A 17,777-nucleotide genomic window follows, 5' to 3' on the forward strand; every position below is an offset into this window, starting at 1 on the left:
GAATTAGATTATTTTTATCAAATTTTATTAATTATAAATTGTATTATAAATATATGTTTTGTATTATTTTATATATTTATATATCGGGGACAAGTCCATGATCATTGATTAGGGTTTGGGGGGTTCCCTATTCCCGTCTTCATCCCCGGTCAACTTGAAAATTCTCCGATAAAACGGATACGAGTTTCAGATTCCCGACATATGAGGTTTTTTTTTTTTTTTTTTTTTTTTTTTTTTTTTTTTTTTCATACCTAACTTCCAACCTGTCCGCATAGAAATAATGTTTGTGTTTCCCCAAAAACTAAGAAGGTGCGAGATAGTTCTCCATTGTAAATTGCCTATTTTCCCGCCAATAATACCAAATCTTCACTTCCCCCAAATTCGCCTGATTGTTCACGAAGAAATCTAGGGTTTTCCTCACCGTTGTGCTCTTCTTGTTCAAATTAGGGTTCCAGGAATTGTTCTCCTACTGCGGAGAAATGCCGCCGTTAAGCTGGAGACAGCATACGCTGATTCAAGCTCTGCTATCCCGTGGTCCACTCAAGGAAAAGGACTTTCACGCTATATTTTCCGATGTCACCGGCAAAAGCTTAGGTTCTTACCCTGTTTCCCCTATATGCGATCTCTTTTTCTACTTAATTTTTGAGGGATTTCCATCTTAGGTTTACGCGTATGTTTCCTTGTGCGTACGAGGTCATTTTTGATTTGTTTGCTCACTTTATCGGTCTGAAATAAACGGAATTAACACTTTCCTTCTACCTACAAAGTAAATTTATAAGAAAGTATTACCTTCCTGTAGACGTTATTGACGATTGAAATTCTCTTTAGCAGAAACAGATAGTACACTTTCTCATTTGATTGCGAAATGTTTTGTGTTCAAGTTCAAAACTGTTGTGGCCTTTTAACTCTCTAGAACAGACTCTCAACTACTTCAAACATTTAAGGACAGACTAGGAATTTGCAGCAAAGTTCATACCAAGTTTAGGGTTGATTTCAAAAATCAAACTGCTGTCTCTTCTGTTGATAACAGGAGTTATAATCATCCCATTTTCAAATTTCAGATGTGTGTATGGAACAGAATAATAAATCATCTGCTACATATAAATCACATATTCATTCTTCTTTCAGATTCCCATCAACAATTGTTCAATGATTATCTTCGAAAGATAAACATGGAGCTATCTTATGTCCAGTTTGAGCTACGAGCATGCAGAAACCAATATGACAGTGGTGTATTTTATGGAGTGGTCAACACTGTTGCAGATGAGCAGTCAAAGCTTGGTTCAAAATATACTGTTCCTCAAATTGCTTTCTATAAAGCCATTGTAAGCCGCCTTTCACTTCTAAATTCACCAATTTCCATTGCTGAATCTCATGTATACTTCAATGCATCTTGTGAATTATAGTCTTTGGGAATTGTATATGAATCATGAGGTGAAATGACATGTAACGATTGGTTTAAAACAGATTGAATCCATTGTTCTAGATCACACAGCTCAGGGTACCATTTCCAATATCAAAGCCCTCAATATTCAGCTAGAAAATCAGGGTGCTTCTTCATCTCAAGTCCCTACAGCTTTCAAGAATTTTTCTATGACACAAAAGGAAAAAACTATACGGGAATTGGTGAATGACCAATGGTTATGTGCCATGTCAGATGGTGATATTGGACTTGGTGTTAGATCATTTTTGGATCTCAGGAGCTGGTTTCATAACAATCAAGTTCCTCCTTGTGATGTCTGCAATGAATCTGGAATTAAGGTTTGTTTATTCATCTGTTTTGTAGTGTTTGTAATTGAAGAAGAAATGGAATGGAATGGAATTCAAAAAATGTAGTTTGTTTTCCACATCGGAATGTGATTCCATTCCATAATCCCTTATTCCCTTTCCTATAGAATCATTATATATATATTTCTCATAATGTAATTTTTTTAATCATCAGGCTGATTTGTGTCCAAATGAGAGCTGTAGTGTTAGAATTCACAAATACTGTCTACAAGCAAAATTCTCTCAACAAAGGGTATTTATATGTATATATTTTTATTTATAAAATTGGTTTGGTATATTAAGTTATTAATATATATTATTAATTCAGATGGAAAAAGTTTGCCCTGGATGTGGGACCCAATGGCCATATGTAGTAATGGCAAAAGCAGAAGTTGTTGAAGAAGAGGAGAGAGATGTCCAGCAGCCTCCTCCTCCTTGTGGGCCCCACATGCGAAAGAGGCAAAGAAGCTCCAGACATGTTGAAGAGGGAGAGAGAGAGTCAAATAGTCAACCACCTGAAAATGGTCAACCCTCCCGGAGACAGGTGGCTGTGAAGGTTGATTATGATGACAATGGGTTTGTTCCATCTCAGCTGCCCGGGACAAAACGGGCAACCAGAAATTCTGCCCGGTTACATCGGTGATTAGTTGGTATGTGTAGTTTTTGAAAGACTTAAAAAACCATGTCAGCTTAAGGTCCTTTTTTTTTGTTCTCTATTAAGTGCTGTGTGGATTAAGTGTTGAATGGGTAAATGATGTCCTGTATGTTTGTAGTGAATACTTTAGTAAGTGGGATATATGCAAAGCTAATCTTCAACTATGGATTTTTTTTTTGTATATTTTATTTAAGGTTTAAGATTGTTTTTGGGAAATGTATTGTTTCAATTGTCTTCGTGTTGTCAACAAACCTAAAGAATGTTATAAAAAGGTTAACAATCTATGTTTTTTTTTTGTATTTCATATTTGTATTTTTTGGTGCAAACTTTAAATTTTGTTACAGATATGGTACAAGTTATGTCATGGGTCGTATATAATAATGGTTACCAACTATTTCCACCCATTTTTGGAAGTTTTGTTGTTTTTTTTTTTTTTTTATCATCGTAAATAAAGGAAAAATGTCAAGATGATTGAAATTTTGTCAATGATACAACCCATGAAATATGGAATGCTTTACCTTTAAAATGAGATGCATTTTTATAAAAGGAATTAATTAATCACAAAAAATGGTCGGTTCATTTAACAAATAGATTATCTTTTTGAATTTTATGAACTGTTAAATTGCTTTCTGAATTGTTTCCTAAAAGAAAACCTTAAAAATTAAAATGATCAAATTTATCTTGTAATGGTATCGTATTTGTTAAGAAATAACAATAATTCTTGTCCAATCATAAACTTGAAAATATCCAAAGTAGAGATTCTAAATTGGTTTGTTTCTTAATGTCGAAAAATTAAAAAAGATGTGACATACGACAAAAGAACTACTATTTTATAGGAAGATTAACTACCAATACATATCTATTAGTATAGGGAGATTAACTACCAATACATATATATTTGTTGTGATATTCATTTGTATTTTTGTTACTTCCATCCATGTTATTTATAATCATATTATTTATAATTTTCTTAAAGATTAGTTAATGTACTTGTTATAATACAAAAAAACAAAACAAACAAACTAGAGAGTATCAAATAAATGATTCTAATAATCTTTGCTTATAGTCCAAGTGTAAAGTAAATATAAATGGAATTACGCAAAGTAATTAAAACAATATCATCATAGGTAGAGAGTTTATCAATAATATACTCATGACAATCAACATTAATATTAGTATTAACCTTAATAACATTGCACAGATTTTGCATCACTTGATTATGGACATATTTGGCAAAACTAAATGGTAGATAGTAGTTGATAGTTGGAAGTTGAAAATTATAACTGTTATTTGTGCATAATAGTTTGGTAAAAATAATTGTTAGCTTTTAAAGTATAAAACTATATAAAACCAAAAATTAAAAGCTTCAAAAAGTTAAAACCTTGCAAAAACTACTGTTAGATTCGAATTTTTTGTTTAATAAAAGTTAAAAGCTTCGATTGTGAAACCAAAAAAAAGTTCCAAGTTTTTTTCTTAAAACTAAAAGCTTCTAAAACCATCAAAAACTCAATAAACTCAATATTGAACACGCCTATTTAAATATCGTTACATGGTCGATTGATGTTTGATCATGCCTTTTTTTGTAATTGGAAAAAGTCTCACTTTCAATGACCACATCAATGGCTTTCAATGCTTTAAAATTATAACTAAATCACAATTTGGTTTTATATATATATATATATATATATATATATATATATATATATATATATATATATATATATATATATATATATATATCATAATAAAGGAAGGTTTTGTTGCCACATGTCCTCTTCTCATTCATTTGAACACATGACATTTTCTAGAATTTTTAAATTTTTTATTTTCACTTGTCATTTTATTGTATTTTTTATTTTATTAAATTAAAATTCCACATTTAATGTGTAAGGTAATATATATGTAAAGTATTTATTAGAAAAAGTTTATATATGTAATATATTCAATACATTAAAGTCTCATTAATTTTAATAATTCAAATTTTTCTCATTTTTCTTATAAATTTAAACTTTTCAAATTGTTAAAATTTTATATTTATTTTTTTTAATTAAACCCATGTAATACATGGGTCACACCTAGTATTCTAATAAATGAATAGTTTTAATCTTCATTTGACATGTGTCACTCTAATACAACTATTCATTAATATCATGCCACATGTCAAAAGAGATATATTAGGCAACACTTCAAAATTCAAATTTACTTTTTCTAATTATATGTTAAATTTGAAGTTATAATAATTTTAAATTTTTGATATATCTCATAATTAATGATTTATTTAAAGTAATTCATAAATAATTTATGAATTTTTACTATGAAAATTTAATTTATTTTGTAACCGTGGTTCCCAATATATATATATATATATATATATATATATATATATATATATATATATATATATAGAGAGAGAGAGAGAGAGAGAGAGAGAGAGAGATTTAGGTTCAAATGTTTTTCACTATTTATTATGTGCATGTATGATTGATTATGGACCAATCATACATGCACACAATAGATAGTGAAAACATTTGAACCTAACTCTCTCTCTCTCTCTCTCTATATATATATATATATATATATATATATATATATATATAGTCAAGATCAAATAAGAAGGAAATTTTTGGTAGGAAGGTAAGAAGTTTTTTTTCTATATATTTTTTTCGCGAACAAACAAAATGAATCATTAGATGATTCATTTGTAAGATGATTCATAAGAAAAAATTCTCAAAAAAACATCTCGATGATTCATTTATACAATGATTTTGTTGTTATTTACTAAAATTGTCACAAAAGTGATTTTTTTCTTAGTTTACTTAAAAATGAATCATAAATATGTTTTTTTTGGGAATTTTTTCTTGTGAATTATCTTACAAATGAATCATCTAGTGATTCATTTCTTTTGTTCGTCAAAAAAATATATAGAAAAAAAACTTCTTACATTCCTACCAAAAAAAAATTCTTACCGGATATATATATATATATATATATATATATATATATATATATATATATATATATATATATATATATATATATATATATATATATATATATATATATATATATATATAGTCTCCACATAGTCTAAGTTTAACTAGTATAAAAAAACCTCATTACAAGGAAGCAAATTAAAACTTCTGTGATTATATCTCTTAAAAAATATGACAAACTTAGAGTAATTTGAAACTTACTTATTATTTAATAATATTTTCCAATATATATGCAATAATATAAGTATATTAAAGTTTAATAACGTCGATGGAAAAAGCAAATAGATATTTGGAAGAAAAAAAAATCATGAGTAACATGGTCATTACTTTGTAAATGATTTTGGTGTACTTTTTATATACAAACATGGATCAACATGATGTAAAAATTAATTGAAAATTTAGTAATAATAATTTGTCGAGCTAGTGGTTAATTATTGAGGTTCGGTGTTTCATAAAGTATATGTTAAGTTTCATTTTTTATTAGATGTTATTATTAACTCCTTATAAGTAAATTTAAAGTTTGTTAAATTATATTAAAAAATATATATATTTTTTATGGGTCATGTGAATTGGTCCAATCAAATATATAAGATGCTTTATAAGTTTGTTCATTTATAATAATGATATTTTATAAAATCTAACAATGATTTATATGATAGTTTTATGGGTGTTGTATTTTATGTGAATGGATACAAAATTCAACTGTCTTTGTTACATTTTTTAATAATTCCAACACATTTTATACAAAAATTTGATAAAATGTCGTTTTTGTACACCATCCGATAGTACGATGATAAATACAATACATACACACACATATAAATATATAATAAAATAATGTTTATAAATTCAAACAATAATTTGTTAGAAGCCAACATTTGCACACTCTGTACGCAAGAAAATGACAACACAAAACAACCATTAAACTTCGAGACATGAAACAAGTTCCCCAAATCCTTAGCTGTACACCCATCCATCTATGATTGAACAACCCCAATTTTAATTTCGATCCTAAAAGCTCCACTGTTCCATTGGTAGAAATTAGAATAGAAGAGCGATTGATTTCGGGAAATCTTTGACTTTCTGGACATCTTCATTTCATCCGATTATAGTATTCTTTATAAACAAACTCCGGTTTCAACACGTCAATCTAGTCTCCTGCTCTCACAATTTAGCTTCCACATCACACCTTCATCGTGGCTCATTACATCAATTTCACAACAAGAAAAATTCCCCTAATTATTGATGGGTTGATTGATTTTATCTTCTGCGAGCTGAATTTCTCATCTGGGGTTTGCAGTTCTAGGTCAGTTCTTTCTTACCAAATTTTTTTTCTCCCACTTCCTTTATCAATTGCAAGTGTTTTTGTTTCTGGGTATGTTTCAATTCTGCAAATTTGAGGAAACCCGATAGTTTTCTCTAGGGTTCGATGAAAAATTACTCATCTTTCATAGTCGTGAGTTTCTGAATTTGCAGTTTTGTAGACATCTTAGCTCCCATAGTTACCGATCACTTTCTCATGAATAAATACATCATTTTTGTGTCGATCATGCTTCGATTTGTGTGTAATAGCTAAACCTAACTATACATAGTTGATAACAATTTGGGCATCTTTCCTTATGTAGAATGCGAAAAACGAGTGGAATTGAGACTATGAGACGTTAACTTTTGTTTGGTTGTTCTTGTCAGGAGGAATATCACAAACAGAAACTATAAACACCATTAATTATGGGCCCTGGTGGTAATATTTTTCAAGATGTTAGTGAATCGCGTGCTGATTTTGGTGTTAAATCTGCAAATATAGAAGGAAGAAGTTGCTTGAGATTATGCGGATCTGCTGGTGGAAGGCATGGATTGGCTTCAAACAGTGCTGTCCATGATCTACTCGAGTGCCCTGTCTGCCTTGGCATAATGCACCCTCCAATTCATCAAGTATGTTCTTCTTACTCTGGTTACTAACAGTAACCGCTTGCTAACACTAACCGGTTACTGTTTAGTGGTAACCGATAACCGGTTACTGTCTGGTTACTACTTAGTAGTAACCAGTTACTAATTAGTTTAGAACTGGTTACTAGTAACCAGTTATCAGTTACTGTTGTTTTTAGCGGTTACCAGGTAACAGTAACAACGGTTACTGTTACTGGGTTAGTAACTGGTTATTGGTTACTGATGTATTTTTTATTACTTTATGAAGTGTCCAAATGGCCACACAATATGTGTTGTATGTAAATCAAAAGTGCAAAATAGCTGTCCGATATGCCGACAAGAGCTTGGGAATATTCGGTGTTTGGCATTGGAGAAAGTTGCAGAGTCGATAGAGTTGCCATGCAAGTACCATTATTTGGGATGCCATGATATTTTTCCTTATCATAGTAGGATAAGACATGAGGAGAATTGTAAATACCGGGGGTATAATTGTCCATATGCGGGAACGGAATGCTATGTCACGGGTGATATTCCATTCCTTGTTGCACATCTCAAGACAGATCATAATGTTGACATGCATGATGGGTCCACATTCAACCACCGCTATGTGAAGCCCAATCCTCATGAAATTGAAAACGCCACATGGATGTTAACGGTATGATCTTTCTCTATGTGTGTGTAGGTAGTGTTTGGTATGATGGAATCAGACAAGGAATGGAATGGAATGGTTCATTCCATTCCATTCCTTTAAGTTTGATTGTTTCTTTTCACTTAATGTAAAAAGAACGACTTACTAAAATCTAGTTTCTTGATTTTTTTATTGGATGTAGATTTTCAATTGCTTCGGGTATCAATTTTGTTTGCACTTTGAGGCATTTCATTTGGGCATGGCACCCGTTTACATGGCGTTTTTGCGTTTTATGGGGGATGAAAATGACGCGAGTAAATTCAGTTATAGTTTGGAGGTTGGTGGGAATGGAAGAAAGCTAAAATGGCAAGGGGTCCCACGGAGTATCCGTGATAGTCATAAAACGGTTAGAGATAGTCTAGATGGGTTGATCATAACAAGAAATATAGGGTTGTTTTTCTCCGGTGGTGATAGGAAGGAGCTCAAGTTGAAAGTGGCCGGACGGATTTGGAGAGAGCAGTCTTGATTCTTGAAGTTGAACCACCACCACCACTTGCCGCCACTCACACCGCCTCGCACAACCTCGTTTTTTTGTTTTTGTGAAATAGAAAGAAAGAAGGGTGGTTTTTAGGGCTTATAATTATATGCAATATCTATGTAAAGGTTTAGATTGGGGTTTGAAGGGTTAGTTTTGTTACTTGAAACATTTTTGCGTTGTGGATGATCTTAAGGCGAGAGAATGTAAGCTTTCTTTTTGATCATTTTTCTGTGAAAATGGTTATTCTACTGGCAACTTTAAATCAGTTATACAACCGTTTGTTATAGGAATCTAATCTATATTAAAATTTAAACTCATGCGATATTTTTGACCTTTTTTTTTTTATTTTTTTTAATGCAAGTATACCATATAGAAACCAACTATGCCAAAAACCAACTATGCCAAGACTTGAAGGCTTTTGATCATTTTCATGACATCTTGAATTCAAATAGTAAAATTCATTCGGAAATGTTAAAAGTTTTATGAATACAATGACTTTTAAATAATCAACCTAATAATTAAAATTTGAAGTAATACTAAATCGATAAGAAGAAAAAATTCACGAGGCACCAAATCAACTTCTTGTTATCTAAGGGATAACATAGCCATAAAAATATATATAAAAAAATAATAATGATTTGAGATTAGTTTTTCACCATAGTAACACCACTAGTAAATTAATTGTAACGTATATATTTTTTTATATTAAAATCATACTTAATTAAATATTATATTATATATTAAATATTAAATACTCCCTTCGTCCCAAAATTATAGTCCATCTTTTCTTTTTCGTTTGTCCCAAAATAATAGTTCATTTCTAAAAATAAATTACAGTTTTATTAAAATACTCCCTCATTATTATTTAAACAACTAAGCATTTAATGTTCCATTAAATGCAAAGTAAGGACAAAACTGTCATTTTATTATATAAAGTTAGTGGTAATTAATGATTTTCTTAATCTGTGTGTTTTTTGTCTGTGGACAATAATATTGGGACGGAAGGAGTATTATATTATTTTGATTTTTCTATTAAATATTATATAATATTATATTACATACTTAATTAATGTTTTAACATTATATTACGGGTAAAATATAAAATACAAAAAAAAAAAACATAACATGTATGTATATACCAAAAGAACTCATATGTTTTTTTTTTGTTAAGAAAAAAATACTAATTTTTATTTATCAATATCATCCAAATTTTAGTACAACTCTATTAATAGGTTTCATTTAAATTACATGACGATTAGATATGATGTCAATGACGACATAGATGGTATATGTTATCCTTTTGTTATCTTATAAAATATCAAAATGTAAATCTCGATCTTCAATCACATCATATTTCTATCGAGTTTTATATATTAATACATTATAAGATGTCAAAAGATATGGTGATTAACTTAATAACTAATGTTCAACTTCTGACACTATTAAGTCATATGGTCATAGAGATTCGTCTATAATGGAGGTTTGTCTATGACTTTAGAGTATGAGACATAGGCAAGGATTAATAAGTATACGATAACGGGCCTAAATACCTTCCATTTTCTAAAAAAAAAACGGTTTTCTTAAAGTTAAATTAATTGCTTCTAACAAAATACCAAATAAATATGAACCGAAAGGGAATATTTTTTAATTTAAAATAACTCGAGGGACCATTATAGGATTATTCCCAATCTTAAGGGATCTTATTGGAAGTATTCACTATCATTCATTACTCACTAGTCTGCCAAACCCTAACTACCAAAACCTCCATGGAAGTAGAGCTTCAAACACAGAAATGATTTCTCGAAAATTAACTCAATCAAAGCTCAAGAACCTTCTTGCCCTCTCTCCCTTCACTACCTATGCATACACACAATCTGTATCCAACTCCAGTTTCACCTCCATCATAAACCCCCCAAAAATTTCAGATCTCTTAAACCCTGCTAAAACCCTAGCAACGCCAAACCTCCATTTCAGACTCTTCTCTTCAAATCACACTTCGGTTCCACCTCCGACCCTCTCCAGAGACGGAAATTACGATGAAACAACCTCCCAAAGCCGCAGAATTTGCCCTGGATGTGGAATCCAAATGCAGGACTCCGACGCTAAACAACCCGGGTTCTTCATCACACCCTCAGTCAAAGATCCAACTTACAAACAACAAATCGACAAAAACCCCTTAGCAGACGAAACCCACATTCCAGATTCTCTCAAAAAAGGAATCTTAATTGAACCCGATGAAACCCTCGAAAACCCTGCCCCCAAATCTCCCGAGAGACCAGTCGTTTGCGCGAGGTGCCACAGCTTGAGGAACTACGGGAAAGTGAAGGATCAAACCGTCGAAAACCTGCTACCCGATTTCGACTTCGATCATACAGTCGGAAAGAGGTTGAATTCGGTTTCAGGTACACGAACTGTCGTCGTAATGGTGGTAGACGCCGTCGATTTCGACGGATCATTCCCCAGAAAAGTCGCAGAGTTAGTTTCCAACACAATCGACGTTCATTCTAGATCTTGGAAAGAAGGGAAATCAGGTAATTTACCTAGAATTGTGTTAGTCGTTACAAAAATCGATCTTCTCCCTTCATCTTTATCCCCAACTGGATTCGAACACTGGGTTAGAACTAGGGCAAGAGAAGGAGGAGCTACCAAATTAACCAAAGTTCATCTTGTAAGCGCTGTAAAAAACTGGGGATTAAAGAATCTCGCAGATGATATGGTGTCATTAGCTGGACCACGAGGGCATATTTGGGTCATTGGTGCACAAAATGCTGGAAAATCAACACTTATTAATGCAATGGGGAAATCCATAGGTGGTAAAATGACCATTTTGACCGAGGCTCCAATACCCGGAACTACATTAGGGATTGTTCGGGTGGAGGGTGTGCTTCCTGGTGGAACAAAGTTGTTTGATACACCGGGATTACTACATCCACACCAGATTACCACGCGGTTGACTACGGAGGAACAGAAGTTAGTCCACATCAGCAAAGAGTTGAAACCAAGGACTTATAGGATCAAGGTGATCTTCCAAATATACCCTTTATTATGTGTTTTTGTGATATTTGTGTTGTAATTTGTTATGAATTAGGTTGGGCATTCAGTGCATATTGGGGGACTTATGAGGCTTGATATTGAAGAATCATCGGTTGATTCTATATATGTAACTGTTTGGGCATCTCCTCATCTTCCTCTTCACATGGGAAAAACAGAGAAAGCATCAACAATGGTGGAAGATCATTTTGGTCGTCAATTACAGGTACAATAATAATTCAAGATTTTGTGTTCATGAATCATGATAATTTAGATCTAAATGTCATTTTGTCATCGTAATTTGTAATGGTAATTGTCATATGGGAATAAGATGTTGTAATTTCCGATTATACCCTCAGCCTCCAATTGGGAAGCAAAGAGTGGAGGAGCTTGGAAGATGGGTAAGAAAGGAATTTCGTGTGCGTGGGAATTGGTGGGACTCGAGTTGCGTTGATATTGCATGTGGTGGTCTTGGTTGGTTTGCGATTGGATTAAAAGGAGAGGCGGTTGTTGGTGTTTGGACATATGATGGTGTTGATGTCACCCTTCGCAATGCTTTGATTCCTCATCGATCTCATACCTTTGAAGTCACGGGGTTTACTGTTTCAAAAATTGTATCAAAAGCCGATAAATCTTTGAATAAGCAAAGGCAAAAGCAAAATGAGAATGAGAATGAGAAGAAGAGGAAAGTTGGGGATTTATCATGCGAATTATTTATTATAAAGTGAAGATTTATTTGTAATGAGGTTTATGGTCTCAACAAGTTCAATGCACAATGCAAAGATTACGGGGATTATAAAGGAATGAAATGGTTTTAGGTAAATGGAATGAGTTGTTCATTTGAATTTTAGGTTAAGGAAGTAACTATTTGTTTTCTTTTTTAGTATACCATGGTTTTAAAAAAATGCAATCAAAAGTAAGTTGTTGAATGTTTTATTCATAAAATACTTTTATTTTAATGGGGTGTGTTATGAACAATATGTTTTAGTTTCTCATTTTTTGGTGTTTCTTTTAACAGAGAAATCTACTTAAAAGTTTTATGTTTAGTCTTTAGACCTCATAATCGATTTTGTTCTTATCTTTTTTTAGTCAATTAAGTCATAAAAACCGAAAAATATTCATTTTAACCATGTTACGGTTCACATGTCATCTAAATTTTAAAAATTACACTTTTGAGTTAGATTTTAAATTTTATTACAAATTTAGTTTAAAATTTTACACTTTTTGCATAGATTTCAAATTTTGTTACAAATTCATTTTAAATTTAGTTCTTTTTTACATCTTTTTTTTTTCAAAAATTTGTTTCGAATATTTGTTTTACATCTTTTTTTTTTCAAAATCTCATTTGTACAAAAAAACATATATATATTTTCACATAAAAACCTTCTTTTGTCTATATAAAAACTTAAAAAAAAAAAAAACATTTTTTATGTGAAATATCTATTGTAAAGTATGTATTTATTAAGTACATAAATATAAATCCGTTTTCTTATAAAAACAAATGTATACAAAAATGTATTTTATAAAAAAGAAATATGTAAACACCTATTTTATAATAAATACATTTGTATACAAACACGTTTTTATAAAAAAAAATGTATACAAGTATTTAGGTGTCATTTGGGTTGGGGTCGTTAAATTTATTAAGTACATAAATAAATCCGTTTTCTTATAAAAACAAATGTATACAAACATGTATTTTATAAAAAAGAAATATGTAAACACCTATTTTATAATAAATATATTTGTATACAAATACATTTTTATTAAAAAAAATGTATACACGTATCTAGGTGTCATTTGGATTTTGGGGTAATTAAATTTTTTATAAATAATAATGGGTTATAGTACAATTTTTTAAGGAAAAAAAACACACATTGTCTAAGGAATAAAATTTAACAAAGTGGAAGTACATTTCCATTCTATTAAAGATTATTGCCCAAAATGGAAAACTCCATGTAATAACCATAAACTTTCATTCTTGTTAGTGCAAAATTTGTATCCAATAAGCTACATTTTAAATTCTATAGAAGGTTTCAGCAGATTGCTAATCTATCTTCCTTTCATCATATCATGATACATAATACATAATAAAATAGTCGTTTCATCTTATTTTATAGATGAACAAAGCTGAAACCTGTATTCAACCTCTCAACAGCAGCTTGAACTTAAAGACAATTACGTTTTTGCCCTCAAGCCGCTTCTATATACCAAACAGTTTTTGCTCCTCTATTTACCATATTCAAGAATCACCCCAAAACCCAATTCCAAATGACACCTAAAAAGCAGAAACATTAAACATATGACATTAAGATTGGGATACTACATTTTGACTTTTTAGGGTCAAAATCAAATACAAAGTTGACTTTTATAGAAATTTGGAAAATGACCTTAAGAGTTTGGAAGTAGGCGCCCATTATACATCTTTTCAAGCAATTGTTTGGCATCAGGCCTCCTAAGAAGACCTTTGTTGTTAGGTAAACCAGTACCCAAACAAACAGGACATACAAGTTTCCCTCTACCTGTTTCCAAAATCAAGAACATAAATTCTCAAACACTTGTAATTTCAATGAATTAAATACAATTATTATGAATGCAAAAAGAATTATACCATAGCAATTAGGGCATTCAGTAAACTCATATGTATCTTTAGCTCGTTTTCTATTCAAAGCTTTCCATTTTCCAGTTCCACCACACATTTCACCTAGATACAAAATCAACATCTCATATACCAAGTAAAAACCCAAAATCAAGAACAATAATCTTTCAATCATATCAAGTTAATCTTCCATCTTCAAAATTGAGTGTTGATTGTTGTGAAGAAAAAGCAAAACTTACATATAATAGCACCACTGCCCCCACAGTTCCGACACCCTGGTTTCATATCAGATGCGATTGCCTTTTCCTGGGGACTACTTGAATTGCTTATTAAAGCTATTGATGAAGTTAAACATGCTAGGCATCTTCTTCGTGATGTCAAATGGTTTTGAGTCTGTGAAGATGATGATTTAGATTTAGATTTAGAAATCAATCAATCAATCAATCATAGTTGGAATCGGAAATATCTAAAGAAAAAAATGAATAGATACAGTCTACAGAGTACAGACCTTTGTCGTGATAGGTTCTGGTGAGGTGTCTGGAACATCTGCTGAAGAGCTCTCTGATTCTAAGCTACATCTCACGCGATAGCTCACCGACTTCAAATTGGCTAATCACCAAAAGTAGAAATGTAAGTAAACGCTAGAAACTGAAATTCCGACTTTTAAAATTAGCTATTTTTCAATGTGTAAACTGATGAGATGAAATTGTATTGATTCAATCAAATAAAAAGTTGAGTTCAAAAACGTTCCAATTTGATTCAGTTGGAGTAAATATCAACGTTATTCACAAACAGGCAGCGGAAATCGCAAACAATCACAGAAGCTGAGTAGAATAAGAAAGGTGAAGAGTGTTTTCAGAAACCCTAGGTTGTTCGATTTGGTAAAGAAGAGAGCGAGTGACTTACATTGTAGAGCATGTCGAGGGTTTGAATGGGCAGATAGAGGTGTAATTGCGGAGGGAGAAGGAGAAGAAAGGTTAAACGCCATTTCGTCCTTCTCGACAGAGGCTCTGTTTGGAGAAGATGAGCAGCTATGGAAGACCGTTTATTGATGGATATGATAGGGGTGACGTGGCCTATGACCAACCGTCAATTAACTTACAAACCAAACGTTACAAATGCTCGAAACTTGTTACATTTTAAAGAAGTTTTGACATTTTTAGTCCTTATAGCCAAAACTTTTATATTTTTTCATAAAAACACATAAAAAATTGGCCTGGGGCAAAGACCGCATTTTCCCGCTAGTTAAGAGTTAAATTATTATTTTAGGATACATCAAATAAATATTTATAAGAAGATTTGTCTTTATATGTCATTGTTCGTCAACCTGACATCCATGATCATCAAATTCGCGTCGCCTTTATGATATTACTCTAGAAATTGATATACTGTTATTTTTCATTCAAACCCTTAATTTAATATGCAAATTTCAAATCAAACCTTTCATCTTTTGAATCCTTAAGTTATATGTCTATACTTTAAATTTGTTATAATGATAATAAAAGTTAGTTTTCCAATCTAATGTAATATGAAATTTTCCGTAAAGTTCAAATCTAGAAAACAAAATAAAATTACAGTGAGAAGGAAGAAAAATGGACAACAAGTTACGACGTCATCATTTACTGAATTACAAAACTAATTCTTCTAAAAACTATGTCCATAGATATTGGGTCGTAACATCATAATGCGCGACTCGTTGCACTCGTTTGTATCAAAAAAGTTAAGTAAATTACACAAATCGCTCAAATGGATTTGAGCATTGAGTTAAAGCTAGAGGATTAACGTTACTTTTGACGTATTAATTTTTCTGTTATGTAGGTGTCATGTCATATTTGTCTTACATTTTCAACATTTTTTCATTTAGAAAGGGTGTGTTCTCATAACATATTGAGCCTTTTTTTTTTAATTATTGGAAAAAAATGGGAACATATCTGAATTTTGGACTTTCTCTCTCTTATGTAAGAAATTGTTGAGTTCATCATGTTGAGGCAGGTGACAGGATTCCTTCGACACTACCGAGTTCATGTCATCTTGCCGAGAGATGGCACCGAGCCACTCCATGCAGTTGTGTTAGGCGTGTCAAACCCAACAAATAAAGGGGTACAAATGACTCCAAAAAACACTACTACTTTGCACTAAAAAGGTAATACAAGCTAAGTAGGGTCGATCCATAGAGACACGGAACAAATGTTTATACCCTTTTTGCGTAAGGTACAAATATGATCACAAAAGAGAGGGGATTTAAATGCAATGATTCAAATAAAGAACTGAATTAATAAGTAAGCAAATGATTAAGTGAAATAAATTAAATATTTGTAAGTACTCCAACTCTATGCAAGACAAATTAGCAATGTGATTCCATGGATGAAATGATATTTGTTCAATTCTATCTAAGTTGGTACATGGAAATGGTAACAAGCTCTAGCACCTCCCATTCACCACATTGATTAACCAAAATAAGCTCTTTGATTATTCCTAACCTTACCAATCTAATCTAAACAAGCTCTTAGAATTAGGTTGAAAGATTGCATTAAACTTTATGTGAATGTTCCCAACAACACTCAATACTCCTCATAAGCTCGAGAGCATAACAATACATGAATAAGATTTACACTAAATTCATTGAATAGAAATCAGTTTAGTGCTTGTTACCTAGTCCAATTTACAAAACAATTACGGATTTTGCAATTAGATAACTTGAATGATCTAATCCTAATTCAAATGGCCAATAAGAATCACAATTAGAATCAAACATTCAATTGAAACAAAAGCTAATTCACTAGATAGAAAATTGAAAGCAAACATCAAGTCATATGATTGAAATCACAACTAGAAGTCAAGACATAAAGTTGGAGAATCTAGGGTTTTAGCCACTCATGACTAGAACAAGATCAAGAATCTAGAAAATGAAATTAAAGTTCTTACAAAATGAAATCAAATGTTTCCAAGTGTTTTCAAGCAACAATTGCCTTCAAAATGCTCCCCAAAATCGCCTCTAGAACTCACAAAATCGACCCCCATTTTTCTGGAACCGGTTGCCCCTTTTTAGAAAAAAGAAAACCTATTTTAAACTCGTGACCACGTTTACACGGCCATGTAAACATTTACACGGTCGTGTAAATGCAAAAAGTACACTGCGAAAATTGGCCAGGCTTTCAAACTACAATGCTCGAGAGACTTCGTTTACACGGCCGTGTAAACCTCTGAAAAACCAAAATCATCATTTCTTTGATATCTTCTGTGACAACCCGATATTTCAACTCTATGTAATGACCTAAAAGTCAAGTGTTGTAACCACTTTTGTGATAATGAAATTAGCTTCGAAAATAAAATGTCCAAAAAGTTTCTATTTAATTACCTACTATTTTTGATGTCATTAAACCATGATCGTACGTAAAAAGAACGCCCAAATCCGACTTCGTATATTGAAGTTATGATTTTTACAAGTTCAGCTTAGCGACAGACAACTAAAAACTCGAATCGGAGATCGAACGAATTTTGATCGGAATGACCTAAACGAGAATCGAAGGTCTCGACAATGGTATTTCAACGGTAAAACGTCTGGCAAAAACAAACGTCAGATAAAGAAGTTATGAATTTCTAACGAAATTCTCTTAACGCGACCTTTTAAAAATAAATAA

The 17,777-nt window shown here is 31.6% G+C and overlaps 4 protein-coding genes across 4 annotated transcripts; 3 read left to right on the top strand and 1 right to left on the bottom strand.

Annotated features, from left to right (window-relative positions):
• Nucleotides 1–227: 227 nt before the first annotated feature.
• On the top strand, nucleotides 228–2,638 carry LOC111887886 (uncharacterized). Its single transcript, XM_023884025.3, has 5 exons — nucleotides 228–594; nucleotides 1,129–1,325; nucleotides 1,468–1,761; nucleotides 1,943–2,020; nucleotides 2,096–2,638. Exons 1-5 carry the CDS (start codon nucleotides 480–482, stop codon nucleotides 2,408–2,410), a joined length of 999 nt encoding a protein of 332 aa, XP_023739793.1. The 5' UTR covers nucleotides 228–479; the 3' UTR covers nucleotides 2,411–2,638.
• A 3,663-nt stretch (nucleotides 2,639–6,301) lies between these two features.
• On the top strand, nucleotides 6,302–8,797 carry LOC111887874 (E3 ubiquitin-protein ligase SINAT2). Its single transcript, XM_023884013.3, has 4 exons — nucleotides 6,302–6,721; nucleotides 7,105–7,347; nucleotides 7,610–7,996; nucleotides 8,172–8,797. The coding sequence occupies exons 2-4, from the start codon at nucleotides 7,144–7,146 to the stop codon at nucleotides 8,493–8,495; spliced, it is 915 nt and encodes a 304-aa protein (XP_023739781.1). The 5' UTR covers nucleotides 6,302–6,721; nucleotides 7,105–7,143; the 3' UTR covers nucleotides 8,496–8,797.
• Nucleotides 8,798–10,244: 1,447 nt separating this feature from the next.
• Nucleotides 10,245–12,360, top strand: LOC111887881 (GTP-binding protein BRASSINAZOLE INSENSITIVE PALE GREEN 2, chloroplastic). The gene is made up of 3 exons (XM_023884019.3): nucleotides 10,245–11,526; nucleotides 11,596–11,763; nucleotides 11,897–12,360. The coding sequence occupies exons 1-3, from the start codon at nucleotides 10,300–10,302 to the stop codon at nucleotides 12,263–12,265; spliced, it is 1,764 nt and encodes a 587-aa protein (XP_023739787.1). The 5' UTR covers nucleotides 10,245–10,299; the 3' UTR covers nucleotides 12,266–12,360.
• Nucleotides 12,361–13,496: 1,136 nt separating this feature from the next.
• LOC111887878 (protein PHOTOSYSTEM I ASSEMBLY 2, chloroplastic) lies at nucleotides 13,497–15,200 on the bottom strand. Its single transcript, XM_023884017.3, has 6 exons — nucleotides 15,043–15,200; nucleotides 14,645–14,745; nucleotides 14,376–14,529; nucleotides 14,149–14,241; nucleotides 13,928–14,059; nucleotides 13,497–13,815 (listed from the first exon to the last, which is right to left on the bottom strand). The coding sequence occupies exons 1-5, from the start codon at nucleotides 15,122–15,124 to the stop codon at nucleotides 13,929–13,931; spliced, it is 561 nt and encodes a 186-aa protein (XP_023739785.1). The 5' UTR covers nucleotides 15,125–15,200; the 3' UTR covers nucleotides 13,497–13,815; nucleotide 13,928.
• Nucleotides 15,201–17,777: the final 2,577 nt, after the last annotated feature.

Source organism: Lactuca sativa, chromosome 1, assembly GCF_002870075.4.
Source record: "Lactuca sativa cultivar Salinas chromosome 1, Lsat_Salinas_v11, whole genome shotgun sequence".
NCBI lineage: Eukaryota > Viridiplantae > Streptophyta > Magnoliopsida > Asterales > Asteraceae > Lactuca > Lactuca sativa.